Genomic DNA, 18779 nt, shown 5'->3' on the forward strand with positions numbered 1-18779 from the left:
TTTCAATTTCTATTTTATCAGGTATGATTACCGTCATGCCATCTGCTTTATGCCCCAGAGTCCAGTACATCAATGGTAGAAAAAAAAATGTACAGTTTACCAGTGCCGTATTTTCATGTACCTGCACTAGAGTACCATTTTTCAGAAACTGAAGATCAGCTTACTACAGTTTTGAAACAGTTAGTAGTGGTGGGGGGGTGAAGACAGGGGAGAAACATGAGCGTCCCATTTATAAAGATCGGCAAAGTTCATCATTTGGATGCAATTTGTCCAATTTTGCTTCTAAATTTTGTCTGCGTTTCCGTTTATGTCCATAATACTTTAACAGAAGAAACCAGGAAGGCAGATGGGTGGAATGTTTGTGCATATGCCTAAACAATAAGTCGTTTTTAACCTCATGAAAGTGATGTGCAGCTCTGAGTAGAAGGTTTGCCGTGTATGGAGAAACAGACCTTAGAGGTATGTGCACCTGCAGACTGGAGAGGGGGACAACCATGGTCCTTGGAGTGGTTTTACACTAATAAGGGAAAAATTGAAATATGGAAAAATTGCATCAAAAATGGATTTTTGTAAGAACTTACCGTAAAATCCTTTTCTCTTAGCTCATTGACAGATGCAGTCCCCTTTGATTAATATCAAATTGGGTTATACTGCCCTCTACAGGAGTAGGACACTAGGCAGAAGAAAACGTTCTGGCCACACCCTAGGGGCAGTCCCAGAGGGTATATCCTCTCACTTCCTGCTACAGGATGTCAGTTATGTCACAAAGCAGTGTCAGAGAATTTAACCCAACCCAACTCAAAAATAGAGGGGCGGGTACTGCGTCTGTCAATGAGCTAAGAGAAAAGGATTTTACGGTAAGTTCTTACAAAAATCAATTTTTCTCTGTCGCTCATTGACAGACGCAGTCCTCTTTGTTTAATATCAAATTGGGACGTCCCAAAGCAGTGCCACAAATGAGGGGTGGGATAACAGAAAACAAAATCCAGAAGGCCCAACCGGAGCCAACCAGAAGCATCAAGGGACTCATCGATCAAAAAGATGAGACCTAAGTGAAAAACCCAACAAACCCTCGAGGTAGACCAACAGTCTCCTCAAACAGCGGCCTGCAGGAACCTTGCGGCCAAAAGAGGCATCCGCCGATGCCAGCACATCAACCTTATACAACTTTGTAAAGGTATGAACCGACGACCAAGTAGTCGCCTTGAAAACCTGAACCACTGACGCCTGATGGCGGAAGGCCCAGGAAGCACTAAGCGCCCGAGTAAAGTGCGCCTTAACAGGCAACGGGGGATCCCGACCCTTAAATAGAATAAGCCTATACCACAGTCTGTCTGATCCATCTAGAGATGGTCGCGGCAGAAACAGGCAACCCCTTCTTAGGGCCATCCGTGATCACAAAAAGTGAATCCGTCTTACGAAATGAATCCGTAGTATTCAAGTATACCCTGATCGCCCGAACTACATCCAAGGAATGCAACGCGAATTCTCGAGGATGACTGGGCTTAGGACACAGGGAAGGCAATACATTGTCCTCATTCAAATGAAACTCTGAACCCACCTTAGGAAGGAAGGATGGATTCGGACGAAGAACAACCTTATCCCTATGAACCACCAGATATGGGGAACGACAGGATAATGCAGCCAGTTCTGACACCCTGCGTGCAGAAGTGATAGCCACCAAGAAGGCCACCTTCTGGGATAAAGTAAGCAAGGGAATCTCCCTGATATTTTCAAAGGGAGGTTTCTGAAGAACCGACAGCACCAAATTAAGATCCCAGGGCGGTAAGGGTGCGCGCACCGGTGGAGCCAGGTGTCGCACTCCCTGGATGAAACTCCGCATCAAGGAATGAGTAGCCAGAGGCTTCTGAAAGAAGATTGCTAATGCTGAAACCTGACCCTTGATAGTGCTCAAGGCCAGTTTCTGCTCAACCCCCTTTTGCAAAAAAGCCAATATTCGGGCCATCGAGTACGAACGTGGATGGAACCCAAAGGATTCACACCACGCGATACAAGACTTCCATGTGCGATGATAGACTTTTCTGGAAGTCGCTTTCCTTGCTTTAATTAGAGTAGGAATAACTGAAGCTGACAACCCCTTGTCCTTCAGCACCTGGGTCTCAATAGCCAGGCCGTTAAAGCCAGCGATCGTAAAGCAGGATGGAAGATCGGTCCCTGCGACAGCAGATCCTCCCTGAGAGGAAATCGCCAAGTAACGTCTGCGACCAGCCTGACCAGGTCGGCGTACCAGGCGCGACGAGGCCAGTCCGAAGCTACCAGGATAACTGGGATTCCCTCCACCTCTATCCTGCGAAGAAGTTTCGGCAGCAACTTGAGAGGAGGGAAGGCATACAGTAGCTGATACTGCCCCCACGGGGCGATCAGCGCGTCTGCGGCGTCTGCTAGAGGATCGCGGGAGCGAGCCACAAACCTCCGAACTTTCCTGTTGAACCGAGATGCCAACAGATCCACATTCGGGGTGCCCCAACGAAGGCACAGTTGGTGGAATACCTCTGGAAGAAGAGACCATTCCCCTTGATCCAGAATCTGACGGCTGAGATAATCTGCCTGCCAATTCTCCACCCCCGGAATGAATACCGCGGAGAGAGCTGGAACAATCCGTTCCGCCCAACGAAAAATGCTGGCCACTTCTATGGCCGCCAGGACACTCTTGGTGCCCCCCTGGTGATTGACGTAAGCCACTGCTGTGGCGTTGTCCGACTGGATCCGCACCGGGCTGCCCCGGAGCTGCTCGGTCCAATGAATCAGACAAAGTCTGATTGCTCTTAGTTACAATACATTTATCGGTAACCTGGACTCTTCCAGGGACCAAAGCCCCTGAGCAGATAATTTGCTGAGAATTCCTCCCCACCCGGATAGACTGGCATCCGTGGTGACAATCGTCCAGTATATTGGAAGAAATGACTTCCCCTGGCTGAGCATCGGAGACCGAAGCCACCAGACCAGAGACTCCCTGGTCCGCTCGCTCAGTCGGATCCGATTGTCCAGGGAATCTGGATTCCGATTCCATTTGAGAAGAATCTCTTTTTGAAGGATTCGGGTATGGGACTGGGCAAATGGTACTGCCTCGAAGGAAGCCACCATCAGACCCAGGACCCTCATGCAAGTCCGAAGGGAAGGCCGGTTATCGGATAGTAACAACTGAATCGTTGATTGAATCTTCTGGAGTTTCTCCGCTGGGAGAAACACTTTTGCCCTGGATGTGTCTAAAATTAGACCCAGATATTCCAGCCTCCTGGTGGGAACCAGAGATGACTTCTGCAGGTTCACCAGCCACCCGAACTCTTGCAAAGAGATCATGGTGATCCCCAAGTTTAGCAACAGAGTCTGCGGAGACTCCGCACGGAGCAGAAGATCGTCTAGGTAACCTAGAATCGATATGCCTCGCTGTCGCAACAGCGCCAAAACTGGGGCCAACACCTTTGTGAAGACCCGGGGAGCCGAGGCGAGACCAAAGGGTAAAGCCGCAAACTGATAATGGTTCTCTTCTACGGAAAAACGCAGGAAACGCTGATGTCCTGCGTAAATGGGAATGTGAAGATAGGCATCCTTGATGTCTATGGACGCCAGAAAATCCCCCTGATGCAGGGAGGCCGCTACTGTGCGAATGGACTCCATCTTGAATTTTTGTACCCTGACAAAAAGATTGAGTGCTCTTAAGTCCAGAATTGGACGCACCTTGCCCTCTTTTCTGGGTATTGTGAATAGGTTAGAATAGAACCCCTGAAAACGCTCTGTCCAAGGAACGTGGACCACCACTCCTTGTTGCATTAAATCCGTTACTGCCCCCCGCAAAGTTACTAAGCGATCCGGGGATAGTCGGATATTGGAAGGGAAGAATCACACCGGTGGGAGTGATCGAAACTCGATCTTGTATCCTGACCGTATGACTTCGCAAACCCACTTGTCCGGGATTCTGGAAAGCCATGGATCCGGAAACGGGTGAAGACGTCCCCCCACCCCAGCTATGGGTGGGGGCGCACCTTCAGGCTTTAGTAGTCTTATCTTCAGGTCTGGAAGAGCCGGACTTTTGTTTACCCGACCAGCGCCCCTTGAAACCTCCTGGAGGGGCTTTGGAGGGCTTTGCCTTATCGCCCGCCCCAGCGGAGCGAAAAAACTTTTTATGAGCGGAAAAGGAAGGCCCCCGTCTCTGACAAGGTCCTTTACCCTTAGTATTCTATCATCCAAGGTGGCCCCAAATAGGCGATTCCCCTGAAAGGGGAGATTAGCCAAAGCTTTTTTGGAACCTTGATCCGCCGACCAGCACTTTAACCACAGCACACGCCTGAGGACCACTGCTGAAATCGATGCCTGCCCCAACAATGGAGTGGCGTCCAGAGCGGCATCACCGACAAACTGTAGCCCTTGTATCAACTGCTCCAGCAGGTCTGATACTGCCGGGGGGATGCTTCTCCCCTCTAAGTCCCGGCGTAACAATTTGGTCCATTCTGTCAATGTTTGTGAAACTAAACCAATTGCAATCACTGGCCTAAACGCTGACCCAATCAGGGAAAAGATGGAGCGAGACACGGCTTCCACCTTACGATCCACCGGATCCCTAAAGGACGGAGCGTCCTCCAATGGGATAACAGTAGCTTTATTTAATCCGGAAATCGGTGAATCCACCAATGGTGGTACTGTCCATTTTTTGAGGAGGGATTCCTCAAACGGATAACGCCTAATAATGCGTTTGGAAATACCAGGGGTTCGTTTTGGACGACCCCATTCCTCTTTAATTATATTACCAAAACATTTGGGCAAGGGAAACACCCTCGCCATTTTGGTAGGTCTATTAGTAACAAAAGGAATTTCAGTATCAGCTACTTCTGCCGGTGTAACCTCAAGTCTCAAGGTTTCCCGGACAGACACAATTAGTGCATCCACCAACGCTTCTTCTTGGACTATGGCGGATGCCGAAACGTCCTCCTCACTGTCTGAGGAGACCGTACCCGAGACACAAGCCCCAGATGAGGGACCTGCAACTGCAGTGACAGGCTCAGAATCTGTATCTAAAGTGTCAGATGAAATAGGGGTAGGCGGGGGTCGCTTCCTTGCGCCCCGTTCCTGACAGGCCACCTCCACCCGGTATACAAAAGACTCCAAAACCGCTGACAATGCATCAATTGTAAGTGGGGAACTGGAGGGTCCTGCGGTCACCTCGAGGGGATCAGGTGGGGATACATGTGTGGCAGGGTCCATGACTAATCCAGGAACACTTGCCAGCAAACAAAAATTTGCAAAAGAAAAAATGTTTTTTTAATTTTTTTTTTTTATGTGTAATCCCCCAGCGCAATAGCGCCCCTCAGCGTACCTGCTTTGGACCCCCAGAGAGAGAGAGAGAGACCCCAAGGGCTCACCACCTGATGCAGAGAAGCTTCTACCAAACTGCTCTCAGCGCTGTCCTATGCAGACCAGGAAGTCCTGTGAATAGTTTTCCCGGGTAAAGGAGGCGGCTCCGCCCCTTTACACGCCTTCTGGCGCTCCCACTGCTACTCCTCGAGGTAGCTGGGCACATCAAACATGGCCGCCCCCATGCAGGAGACACCAGGCTACGCCAAAATAGCGGCTTGCGCGACCTGCGGACGGCCTGTGGACAACAATGGCGGCTAAATCATGCGGCCTGTGGGCCTGCGGGATCCGTGCGGCCTGCGGCAGGAAGGCGGCGGCCTGTGGATCTTATGCAGCCTGCGGGCGAATGGCGGTGGCCTGCGAACGGCCTGTGGAAGGATGGCGGCGGCCTGAATAGTGCGGCCTACGAGAGGATGGCGGTAGTCCCTGTGCTGCATCACTATGCATTGGGTAGGTGCATTGTATTATATCACCCCTTTGACTACTAGTAACGCCAGCCCCTGTCTCCATCCTTGACCCCAGTCATGCCTCTTACATCGCCAGTTCTTTAGAGTGACTATTAGATAGTCAGCTCCCAACCAAGCCTCCTGGAGTGTATCTCCTATTCACCAAATCACACTATCAAGAGGGAGATCTGTGAAAACATGTCATAGGATAGAGGGGGAACCTTAAGATCAAAGGGTCCGACCATCCACAGAGGGGCCCGTATCCATCCCAAAAACCCGACAGGGGGGAAGGGGGAACATCTACTCACCATACCGGAACCGACGGGCACCCACTCTTAACAGAACCCCTCTTCACCGAGGTGGGGGGGGCTGTCGACCAATACGGACGCCATGACTCAGTTTCTGACTGGTCGTCGGCTTCCTGGCGAGATGTTTACTCGCAGGGCCAGTCCCCGTCCAGCGGGACTATGTCGCAGGCCGACCCAGCGTGGAGCTAGGGCCTGCATGCGCTTGTAAGCCGGCTGGGGTGACCACTGGATCTCAACATCCAGCCCGTCGCCCAGCTCCAGCATAATTGTTTGAATGTGCCGCGGCCGATCCAGCGCGGAGCTGGAGTCTGCACGCGCTTGTAGGCCGGCTGGGGTGACCACTGGGTCTCAACATCCAGCCCGTCGCCCAGATCCGGCATAATTTGCTTGAAGATCTCACAGGAAACTGGAGAAAAAAGCTAACTAAAAAAGGATTTATCTAAAAAATCTTGCCAGGACCAAAGATCCCAGCAAGGAACTTAGGTCCTTACTCCTGACTAGACAGAAAAAAACTGACATCCTGTAGCAGGAAGTGAGAGGATATACCCTCTGGGACTGCCCCTAGGGTGTGGCCAGAACGTTTTCTTCTGCCTAGTGTTCTACTCCTGTAGAGGGCAGTATAACCCAATTTGATATTAATCAAAGAGGACTGCGTCTGTCAATGAGCGACAGAGAAAATCAACTACAATGAAAAGACTTAATGCCTTCAAAACATTTAATACATAAAAAAAAAAAAAAAAAAAAAAAAAGATTTCCCAGAACCCTATGGGTCAGCACAGTAGTAGTCACCTTTTTTTGGGCTGGTCAGGTTTGATTTTAGTTAATGGAAAACAATACTATGAACAAAGTCACAATCTGACCAATGTGTTTTTTATGTTTTTTTCAAAGTTTTAAAGTGTCATACCTTTTTGTTTCTCTTCACCTTAGTTATTAAACCCCAGGGTGTGTACTCCTCTACCTTCAGCACTTTCCCCTTCCTGCCTTTCAAAAATGGGTATGGGGCCCACCTTAACCTTCCTTCTGCCACCGAAATACAGTGAACATTTCCTAAACGTCCATATGCTAGGCCCAAACATTGTCCCATGGGGGTATGCCCACCCCTATGAAAATACAGACATTCAGAAAGCCGGTATTGGCATAAATATATTTTTGTATATACAGTTGTGCTCATAAATGTACATACCCTGGCAGAATTTATGATTTCTTGGCCTTTTTTTTTTTTTTTTTTTGAGAGAATATGAATGATAACACAAAAACTTGACTTTTCACTCATGGTTAGATTTGGCTGAAGCTATTTATTATCAATCAACTATGTTTACTCTTTTTAAATCATAATGACAACAGAAACTACCAAAATTACCCTGATCAAAAGTTTACATACCCCAGTTCTTAATACTGTGTATTGCCCCCTTTAACATCAATGACAGCTTGAAGTCTTTTGTGGTATTTGTGGATGAGGCTCTTCATCTTCTCAAATGGTAAAGCTGCCATTCTTCCTGGCAAAAAGCCTCCAGTTCCTGTAAATACTTGGGTTGTCTTGAATGAACTGCATGTTTGAGATCTCCCCAGAGTGGCTCAATGATGTTGAGGTCAGGAGACTGAGATGTCACTCCAGAACCTTCACTTTATTCTGCTGTAGCCAATGACAGGTCAACTTGGCCTTGTGTTTAGGATCATTGTCATGTTGAAATGTCCAAGTATATCCCATGTGCAACTTCCGGGCTGATGAATGCAAATTTTCCTCCAGTATTTTTTGATAGCATACTGCATTCATCTTGCCATTAATTCTGACCAAATTTCCTTTGCCTTTGTAGCTCACATATCCCGAAAACATCAGTGATCCACCTCCGTATTTCACAGTAGGAATGGTGTACATTTCATCATAGGCCTTGTTGGCTCCTCTCCAAATGTAGTGTTTATTGTTGTGGCCAAAAGCTAATTTTTTTTTCTCATCACTCCAAATGACTTTGTGCCAGAAGGTTTGAGGCTTGTCTCTGTGCTGTTTGGTGTATTGTAAGGGGGATACTTTGTGGCATTTGCGTAGTAATGGCTTTCTTCTGGTAACTCGACCATGCAGCCCATCTTTCTTCAAGTGCCTCCTTATTGTGCATCTTGAAACAGCCACAGCACATGTTTTCAGAGAGTCCTGTATTTCACCTGAAGTTATTTGTGGGTGTTTCTTTGCATCCCGAACAATTTTCCTGGCAGTTGTGGCTGAAAGTTTAGTTGGGCTACCGGCCCTTGGTTTGGTTTCAACAGAACCCCTCATTTCCCACTTCTTGATTAGAGTTTGAACACTGCTGATTTCATTCTCAATTCCATGGATACCTTTTTATATCCCTTTCCTGTTTTATACAGTTCAACTACCTTTTCCCGCAGATCCTTTGACAATTCTTTTGCTTTCCCCATGACTCAGAATCCAGAAACATCAGTGCAGCACTGGATGAAAGATGCAAGGGTCTGTCAGGAGTCCAGAAACTCATTGACCTTTTATACACACACACTAATTACAAGCAAACAGGTCACAGGTGAGGCTGGTTACCTTTAATAGCCATTCAAACCCCTTTGTGTCAACTTGTGTGCATGTTATCAGGCCAAAATCACCAGGGTATGTAAACTTTTGATCAGGGTCATTTGGGTAGTTTCTGTTATCATTATGAATTAAAAAGCGTAAACACAGTTAATTGATAATAAATGGCTTCAGCCAAACACTAACCTCGAGTGAAAGAAAAGTTTTTGTGTCATCATTCATATTCTCTGAAAAATGGCCAAGAAATCATAAATTCTTCCAGGGTATGTAAAGGTATGCAGTAGTAGATGGAGGAATGCAGTGAAGGTAGGAACACCTGATGATGCCAGCTATACATCCTCATTGATTTTCTACACAGGGAGCCAGTTTATTGTCCCTTAGGTTTTTTTTTTGGGGGGGGGGGGGGGGGCGGGTCGTGCTGGACTGTGGCCACTGGAAGTAGAAAAGATCCTGACGTCAATGGGGAAAACCAGCGTCCCCATCTTTGGTGTCAGTGGGAGGAATTGTGCCCCATCACTGCTGCAGGCATCATTTTTTTCCTCAGGCGATTCTCTTCACTATAACAACAATCATAGCGGCTGAACCGGCGCTTGATTGTTCTTACAGGTGGCGGGAGGGACATCTCACGCCGTCCTCTGGTGCTTCTACCGGCTCGCCCATACGATCGGCGAGCCGGGGAGAAGGAATCGGCCTCCGGGAGGAAGTGTACCATAGAGACTGCGAGGACCAGATGATTCCCGGCAGTTTCTTTGACTCTCGGAGGCCCGGGTGGGATGTGATGAAGTAGTTTCAATACTGCACTGATCTCGGCATTCAGCAGAGATCGTTTTTTTTTTTTTTTCAGGCTTTTTAGCCTGTAGGCGAGATCTGAGGTCTTATTGACCCCAGAACTCCCTATAAAGAGGACCGGTCATTCACTGATCCTATTACAAGGTATGTTTACATTCTTTGTAATAGCAATGAGTGATCAAAAAAATAAAAATTTAAATAGAAAGGGTAAAAAAAAAAAAAAAAAAATGTAAAGTGCCCCCGTCCCCGGTAGCTCGCACGCAGAAGCGAACGCATGCGTACGTTGCGGCCACATATGTAAACGACGTTCAAACCATAAATGTGAGGTATTGCCGCGATCGTTCGAGCGAGAGCAACAATTCTAGCCCAACAACTCCACTATAACTCTAAACTGGTAGCCTGTAAACATTTTTAAAGCGTGGCCTATAGAGATTTTTAAGTACTGAAGTTTGGCGTCATTCCATGAGTGTGCGCAATTTTAAAGCGTGACATGCTAGGTATCTATTTACTCAGGGTAACATATTTCACAGTATACAAGAAAATTGGGCTAACTTTAGTGTTTTGTTTTTAATTCACAAAACGTTTTTTTTTTCCAAAAAAAAAAAAACGCGTTTGAAAAATTTCTGCACAAATACCGTGTGACATGTGCAATGACTGCCATTTTATTTCCTAGGGTCTCTGCTAAAAAAATATATATAATGTTTGGGGGTTCCGAGGATTTTCTAGCAAAAAAATGATGATTTTTACATGTAAGAGCAGAGTGCCAGAAATCGCCCGGTATTGAAGTGGTTAAGGAACTCAGCCAGGTGATAGACCATCGTTCCTATTTTTTATAGACAGTCTACTGACGGGAATGGTACCAGCTGATTGGAAAAAAGCCAACGTAGCACCAATATTTGAAAAGGGCCAAGATATGTCCCTAAGAACTACAGGCTGGTTAGCCTAACATCAATAGTCTGCAAGCTATTGGAGGGGATGATAAGGGACTATATACAAGATTTTAGTAATGAAAATGGGGTCAGTAGTAGTAATCAGCATGGTTTCATGAAGAATCGTTCTTGCCAGACCAATCTATTACCCTCTATGAAGAAGTGAGTTGCCATCTAGATAAAGGAAGGCCTGTAGATTTGATTTATCTGGATTTCGCAAAGGCATTTGATACAGTCCCCCACTAGCGTTTACTGTACAAATTAAGGTACATAGGTACGGACCATAGGGTGAGTACCTTAATTGAAAACTGGTTTCAGGGGCAAGTCCAAAGGGTGGTGATAAATGGCAAGTACTCAGAATGGTCTGGTGTGGAAAGTGGGGTCCCCCAAGGATCTGTCCTTGGACCAATCCTGTTTAATTTACTCATAAACGATCTAGAGGATGGGATAAATGGCTCAATCTAAGTATTTGCAAACTATACTAAGCTAAGCAGGGCAATAACTTCTACGCAGGATGCGGAAACCTTACAAGACGACCTGAAAATAATTGGGTGGGCATCTACATGGAAAATGGAGGCTTAATGTAAGGTAATCCATTTGGGTGCCAAAAATACGAACGCAATTTACTCACTGGGGGGGGGGGGGGGGAACCTCTGGGGGAATCTAAGATGGAAAAGGACCGGGGGGTCCTAGTAGAGGACAAGCTCAGCAATGGCATGCAATGCCAACCTGCTGCAAGCAAAGCCAACAGAATAATGGCATGTATTAAAAAGGGTTTTCACTCCAGAGATAAAACAATAATTCTCCCACTCTACAAGACTCTGGTCTGGCCGCATCTTGAGTATGCTGTCCAGTTCAGGGCACCGGTCCTCATGAAGGATGTGCTGGAACTGGAAAGAGCCCAGAGAAGGGCAACAAAGCTAAAAAAAAGGGACTGGAGGACTTCAGCTATGAGGAAAGACTACAAGCATTGAACTTATTCTCTCTGGAGAGGAGACGCTTGAGAGGGGATATGATATCAATGTACAAATACCGTACCGGTGACCCTAGCATTGGGAACAAACCGTTCAGCGAAAGGGAATTTAAAAAGACTTGCGGCCATTCACTAAAATTAGAAGAGAAGCGGTTTAACCTTAAACTGCGTAAAGGGTTCTTTACCGCCAGAGTGGTAAGGATGTGGAATTCTCTTCCACAAGCAATGGTATCAGCAGGGAACATCTAAAATGATGATGAGCACCTCACCAACCAGAACATAAAGGGGCTTATGATGTACTATTGACAGCACACACACACTCATCATAGGTTGAACTGGATGGACTGGTGTATTTTTTCAACCTAATGTAATTATGCCCCAACATTAGTGTCATTGGAAGGAATTGTGCCCCTTCACTGGTCTCAGTGGGAGGAGGTTGGGAAGTATGCCCTATTGTTGGTATCAGTGGATGAAAGCAAGCAAAGGGCTGCATCTGGCCCCTCGGACAGAAGTTTGCAAACCACTGATCGACACTCTTTTAAAGAATCAATGCCAATAGCCTGGCTACTTTGGAGATGCTTTAGCTTCCATAATCTTTTAGCCATGGGTATAGAGATAAGGATTCATGGCTCTTCTTTGGCTTTCATTTAATGCATGCTTGTTTTGGGCTTTTGACAAGGTGAGGTATTAACCTCCCTGGCGGTATGATTATTTCAGATTTTAGGTGCTGAAAGCGGTACCATTATTTTGCACGGAAATCTGTTCTGTACATTTTAAGACTCACCTTCCCCTGTCCTCCCCCGCCGTCCTCCCGCTGTGTGCTCGGCCGATGCCGTCACCTGTCTTCCGGTTCCCTTCCCTGTGAGCGTTGCGACGCAGGGGGGTGGAACCGGTGGCAATGTCAAAAATGTAAATACACTAAATGACATGATACAAAGCTGTGATCCTAACAGATCACACTGTATCATGCCATTTCACCTGGATACTTTTCCAGTGCTTTGTGCCTGGAAAATTGAGAACGACCGTGGCGTCCAAAAAGCATTCTTTTTGCGCAAAAGCGCTTTTAGACGACCTGGAAAACAGCGACAGCGAAACTGAGTTACTTGAAGAACTGAGCGATAGCAATTTGTGGGATAATTCGTCATCAGGTACGGAAAGTGACGACAGCGACTATTCTGATCTCTCTTTCTGGCACATCGCTCTGTTGGAAATTGTGAAGAATCATTTGATATACTTCTCAAATGCCACAAGCTATGTGCCAGAAAGAGACATCAGAATCGTTGCTGTCATCATTTTCTGTACCCGATGACGAATTTTCCCACAAATCGCTATCGCTTAGTTCTTCAAGTAACTCAATTTCGCTGTCGCCGTTTTCCAGTTCTTCTAAAAGCACTTTTGCGCAAAAAACCCGCTTTTTGGACGCCATGGACGTTCAAAATTTTCCAGGCACAAAGCACTGGAAAAGCACAGGCAGGGCATTGGAAAAGTATCCAGGTGCAATCCTGTGGTGAAATGGCATGATACAGTGTGATCTGTTAGGATCACAGCTTTGTATCATGTCATTTATGCATTTACACTTTTGAATATGCCGCCGGTTCCTCCCCTGTGTCGAAACGCTCGCAGGGAAGAGAACTGGAAGGCAAGTGCGGGCAATCGGCAGTGCACAGAGCGGGGAGAGAGTGCGAGGATGCCGGGGAGGACAGCGGGGGAATCGCGGGGAAGATGAGTAACTATTTTTTTTATTTACAAATTACTTATTTTTTGCAGACCTGCTGTAGATATGGAACAAATCCATTTCAGTCCTCCTTTATTGATGTAGTGCTTCACCGAAAAGAATATTCCATCTCTGTTCTATATACACACTTAGTCTCTCATTCTTTAGGTAAGATTCAACAGGTATTATTCCAAAAATGGTCTCATATTCTGGGGGATGAAACACTACCGGAAAAGCTTCTTAAGAGCTACAAAAATATACACACTACTATTATTTCTGAAAGTTGGCGGGAAACTCACTTTAAAATAATGCATCGGGCCTATTATCCTTTGACATCGTCCAGACGATCCCACCCAAGCGCAATGTCCGTGGTGCAAAACCACCCGGCCTACACTTATGCATCGACTTTGGGACTGCCCCCATATCAGCAACTATTGAGATAGAGTGCAGGATTATATTCGTCTTATTTCGGGTATGGGCTTACCTAAGGTCCCTACTACCTGCCTTTTTAACTGCATACCCTTTTCTTCACAATTGACTCACCTCTGCCTTTTGGCTGCATGCAGAACCATTATGGCTAACTGGATTAACCCCATTCCACCAAACCTTTCACAGGTTCAACAATCTTTGTTGTCCCTATGTCAACTGGAAAGACTTGATGCTATGCTCTCAAACCTACGTACTACCCCGAAATTTTTTACCAGATGGAGATGATTTCTGGAATATACATTTTCAGGAGAGACCCTGGCAGATATGATACACCCTTTTTAGATTCACTGAAGGGTATTCTTCTAGGACACGGCGGATTCTCTTGGCAACATGAGGGATGCAACCCAAATAGGCTCAGGCTGAATTTTGCTAATTTCTTTTTTCTTTTCTTTCTCTGCGTTATGTTCTTCTTACTAAACTATTATACATGGCCTTGGAGTGTTTTCCCCAGGTATTTGGCTGTATTAATACTGTTGTTTTATATTTTTCTATCTTGTTGTTTGGATTCTGTATGTAAAAAAGGAAAAAGATAAATAAAAAAAAAAAAGAAAAAAAAAAAAAAAGGAAGGTGAGTAACATTGTGGGATAATCCCGAGTGTGGCTCGGGGTTACCGCTTTTGGTACTGAAAATTAACCCTGAACCACACTTGGGAATACCGCCAGGGAGGTTAAGACACAAGACAGATGAAACAACTAGACAAGGTCAGCAATGGTGGCTTCCAAAGTTCTCCCATGACAATACAGGTTGACTTTAAAATTAGATACTGTGCACGAAAACAGGTTTTAAAAAAAGCTTGTGTGTGTGTCTGAAAACCAGCTCCAGTGAAAGCACAAATTTCTTTACCCTAGGCAGTTTACAAAAAAGATCACTGCACTAACATGCAACAATGTGAACCTTCGTCTATTCTAGTAACAAACAAGCGCCCTTTAGACTTTTGGAGCTTCCTTCCTTTAAAAAAAAGTAATTTTGGTGCTTTGCTCTAAATAAAACAAAACAAATTTGCTAAATTACATTTTTATTAATTTTCAAAACTTCTTATAACTCCGCAATTCCTGCAGAGACGCTGACACAGTTCATATTTCCAGATTTTCATTTCAAAGCTGTGAGCACTACAGGTTTTATTCAGCAACAATTGATCTTCTGTATTTTAGCAACAACTCCTTTTTTCTTGCGCAGGACATGGAAAGGGTCATGGGCGCTTACATAGGCCCCATCCATCATTAGGTAATTGAATCCGATATTGTAGGATTTGCTTGGTGCTCAGTACAAATCAGTATTGTATTGAAAACCGCAGACAAGGCAACTAAAAAAATATTTACAGTGCGGCAAAATTAACCTTCACAGGAGGGAGACATTCTTTGTTATTAGTGCATTGCTCTGGTGCATAGGCTGGGACAGTAAAACGGAGATACATGTTATTGAGGATAGGCCTCCACAATCATTCCATGACCCTAAAACAGAAAGAAAAAAAAAAAATGTCCATCAAAACTACACAAGGCTGTCTACATTCACTGAAAGATACATTTTGTTTTTATAAAAACTGAAATTACAAAGTAAAAATAATGCATGCATACGTGCAAAACTTTGGGGCGAGGCAAATACACTGTTAGATTTGAAAGTGTCTGCAAAACAAATTTCTTCAGAGCTTAGTGAATGCAGTGAAGTTTTCCTTTGCAAAGAATACCTGATCACATACAAGGAAAATAAAAACAGCATTATTTGCTTGCGCATGATTGGATGATGGAAGTCAGCAGAGTTTCAACCCATTCACTAAGCTCTGGGGATATTTTTTTTTTTTTTTTGCAGAGAGCAAATGCCCTTGCAAAGTGAACATTCTATTTGCCTTCAGTAAATCAACCCCAACGCGTCTTATGATTTTTCCTGAAGTTCTCCTAGCTGCTGGGATCTCACTTTCTCTCTTCTGGCTGCACAGCCCAGGTCATAGCTTTACCACTCCTTTCTCTTAGCATGTCATTATGCATTGACTTATGCATAAAGGACAGAGACCATCACTGAACAATGCAGGCACTCCCAGTCCAGCCCTGTGTATCCCTCCTTATTTGATATCAGAAGTTCAGGTTAAGGGGCAGTTAAAAAAATAAATAAACTAAAAAAGGTAGATGTTAATAGAGCAGAATTGAGGGGGATGAGGTGTTAGGTGAGGATAGAACCACCCTAATATATGCCACACTCATGGCATGGTCAGTTTAAAGTGTTTATCTCGGCAAAAATGGGATTTTTGACTTACCGTAAAATCCATTTCTCTGATTTTCATTGACGTGCACAGCTCCTGATCTTCTTAATCATTGTGTTATACTGCTCCTACAGGAGTAGGACACTAGGCAGAAAAAAAAAAAAAAGTCTGGCTACGCCTATGGGCAGTCCCAGGGGCTATACTCCCTCCCACTTCTATTAGGTACTCAGTTTTGTTACAAGCAGTGTCAGAAGAATTGAAACTCCACAGTGGGGTACTATGTCCGTCAATGAACATCAGAAAAATGGATTTACGGTAAGTCAAAAATCCAATTTTCTCTTTCATTCATTCACAGACACAGCTCCTAACCTTCTTAACCACTGGGACGTCCCAAAGTAGTGTTAAACATGAGGGATGGGAACAGTGAAAAAGAAATTCCCAAGGCTCAACAGTAGCCAACCAGGCAGCAGGAGCTCAACCAAAACAAATGGAGCCCACCTGAAAAAAAATAAAAAATACACCCTCAAAGAGGACCTGGTCCTCTAAACCGCAGCCTGCAAAAACCCTTGCGGCCAAAAGAAGCATCCACAGATGCCAACACATCCACTTTGTAGAACTTTATGAAAGTGTGCACCGACGACAAGGTGGCTGCCTTGCATACCTGCGTTACCGACGCCTGATGATGGAAGGCCCAGGAGGCACTGAGCGCCCAAGTAGAGTGCGCCGTGACAGGTAAAGGAGGAACTGGACCCCTGATGTAATAGGCCTGAATTACAGTCTGTCTGGAAATGGTTGCAGAGGAAGCAGGCAACCCTTTCCGAGACCCGTAAGCACTAATAGGGAGTCTGACTTCCTAAAAGACTCTGTAGCTGCCAGGTACACCCTAATTGCCTGAACCACATCCACAGCATGCAAGGCAATTCCCTTAGGATGTTTTGGCCTGGAACACAGGGAAGGCAACACAATGTCTTCATCCAAATATAAATCAGACAACCTTTGGAAAAAACGACAAACAGGGCCGAAGAGTTACCTTATCCTGTCATTCACCTTACTTGGTGATTCACAGAGATAACGCCACCACTTCCGACACTCTGCGTGCAGAGGTGATAGTCACCATAAAAGCCACTTACTGAGACAGCGTAAGCAAGGGAGTCTCCCAAAGATTCTCAAAGGGAGGCTTCTGGAGGACCGAAAACACCAAATTGAGGTCCCAAGATGGCAACGGAGAGACTGCACTGGTGGAACCAAATGTCAAACACCCTCAAGAAAGGGAGTGTGTGGCCAAGGATCGTTGGAAGAAGACCGTCAAAGCTGCCACCTGGCCCTTATAGGTACTCAAGGCTAATTTCTGTGCAACCCCCCCCCCCATTGAAAGAAGGTTAAGATCCGAGCCACGAGAAAGAGCAAGGATGAAACCCAAGAGACTCACCACGCGATATTCATCTTCCACGTACAATGGTAGATCTACCCAGAAGCAGATTTTTAAACAGCGTTTGGAATCACCGATTGAGACACACCCCTATCCTTCAGCACCTGGCTTTCAACAGCCAAGGCATCAAAGCCAGCGACTGTAAAGCAGGATGGAAGATTGGCCCTTGGAACAGCAGATCCTCCCTGAGAGGAAGCTTCCCAGGAACATCAGTGACCAGCTGCACCAGATCAGCGTACCAGGCCTGCCTAGGCCAGTCCAGGGCCACTAAGATGACTGGAATCCTTTCTGCCTCAATCCTTCGTAGAAGTCTTGGCAGAAGCCTGAGAGGAGGGAAGGTGTAAATCAGATGATACTTACCCCACGGGGCCACCAGCGTGTCTGTGGCATCCGCCAGAGGATCCGTGACCATGCCACGAACCTCTGCACCTTTCGGTTAAACCAAGACGCCAACAGATCCACCTTGGGGGTGCCCCACCGGAGACACAACTGATTAAACACCTCCGGATGAAGAGACTATTCCACCTGATCCAACGCCTGTCAATTTAGGTAATGTGCCTGCCAGTTTTCCACTCCAAGAATGTGTACGGCGGAGAGGGCTTAAAACTAAACGTTCTGCCCACCTGAGAATGCCAGCTACCACCAGAGCCACTAGGACATTTCTTGTGCCCCCTTGGTGATTGACATAAGCCACGGACATGGCATTGTCTAATTGAATCTGCACTGTACATCCTTTTAGACTATTCGTCCAATGTTCCAGGCATAGTCTGATCGCCCAGAGCTTCAGGACATTGATCGGTAGTCTGGAATCTTCCAGGGTCCAGACCCCCTGAGCAGGATTTCTGTCAAGAACGTCTCCTCACCCAGACAGGCTGGCATTGGTGGTGACCACCGTGCAATACAAGGGGGAGGAAGGATTTGCCCTGCCGGAGCGCCGTAAAACGAAGCTACCAGATCAGGGACCCTTTTATACCCTGGCTCACCTGGATTTGGTTGTCCAGAGACTGCAGATTCTTGTCCCATTTAATTAGAATCTCCCTATGCAGGGACCTCCTATGCAACTGTACAAACGGGACCTCCTCAAAAGGTTGCCACCATCAGGCCCAGCACCCTCAAGCAAATCTGGATGGATGACCATCTCCTGGACAGCAGGAGACTAATTGCAGCCTGCAAATTCTGGAGTTTGTCCAGAGGAAGGAGAACTCTGGCTAGAGCCAAGTCCAGAGTCAGAACCAGATAGTCTAGCTTTGTGGAAGATTCAGAAACTAGCCAAACTCCTTCAGGGTCCGTATGGTGATCTCCAGGTTTTCCACTAACGCAGTAGGAGACTATTCTTGCAGAAGAAGGTCATCCAAGTAGCTAAGGACCATGATCCCCCGCTGACATAACAATGCTAGCACCCAGGCCAACACTTTCGTGAAGACCCAAGGAGCGGAGGCGAGACCAAAGGGTAATGCTACAAACTGATAATGCTCCTCTCCCATGGCAAACCAGAGGAATCGCTGGTGACAGACACATATTGGAACGTGCAGGTAGGCGTCCTTGATGTTGATTGAGGCAAGAAAATCTCCCTGATGCAGGGAAGCCACCACCGTGCAATTGGACTC

At 46.2% G+C, this 18779-nt stretch overlaps 1 protein-coding gene across 2 annotated transcripts in view; it reads right to left on the bottom strand.

Annotated features, from left to right (window-relative positions):
* Positions 1–14547: 14547 nt before the first annotated feature.
* HADHB (hydroxyacyl-CoA dehydrogenase trifunctional multienzyme complex subunit beta) overlaps positions 14548–18779 on the bottom strand; it is an 83363-nt gene continuing 79131 nt past the window's right edge. For both annotated transcript variants that reach the window (XM_082248883.1, XM_082248884.1), the window contains exon 16: positions 14548–15000. In XM_082248883.1, coding sequence (XP_082105009.1) covers positions 14965–15000 — 36 coding nt within the window. In that variant the 3' untranslated portion in view covers positions 14548–14964. The remainder of the gene's footprint in view (positions 15001–18779) is intronic.

Source organism: Pelophylax lessonae (assembly GCF_965119305.1).
Source record: "Pelophylax lessonae genome assembly, chromosome: 3".
Classification (NCBI taxonomy): Eukaryota; Metazoa; Chordata; class Amphibia; order Anura; family Ranidae; genus Pelophylax; species Pelophylax lessonae.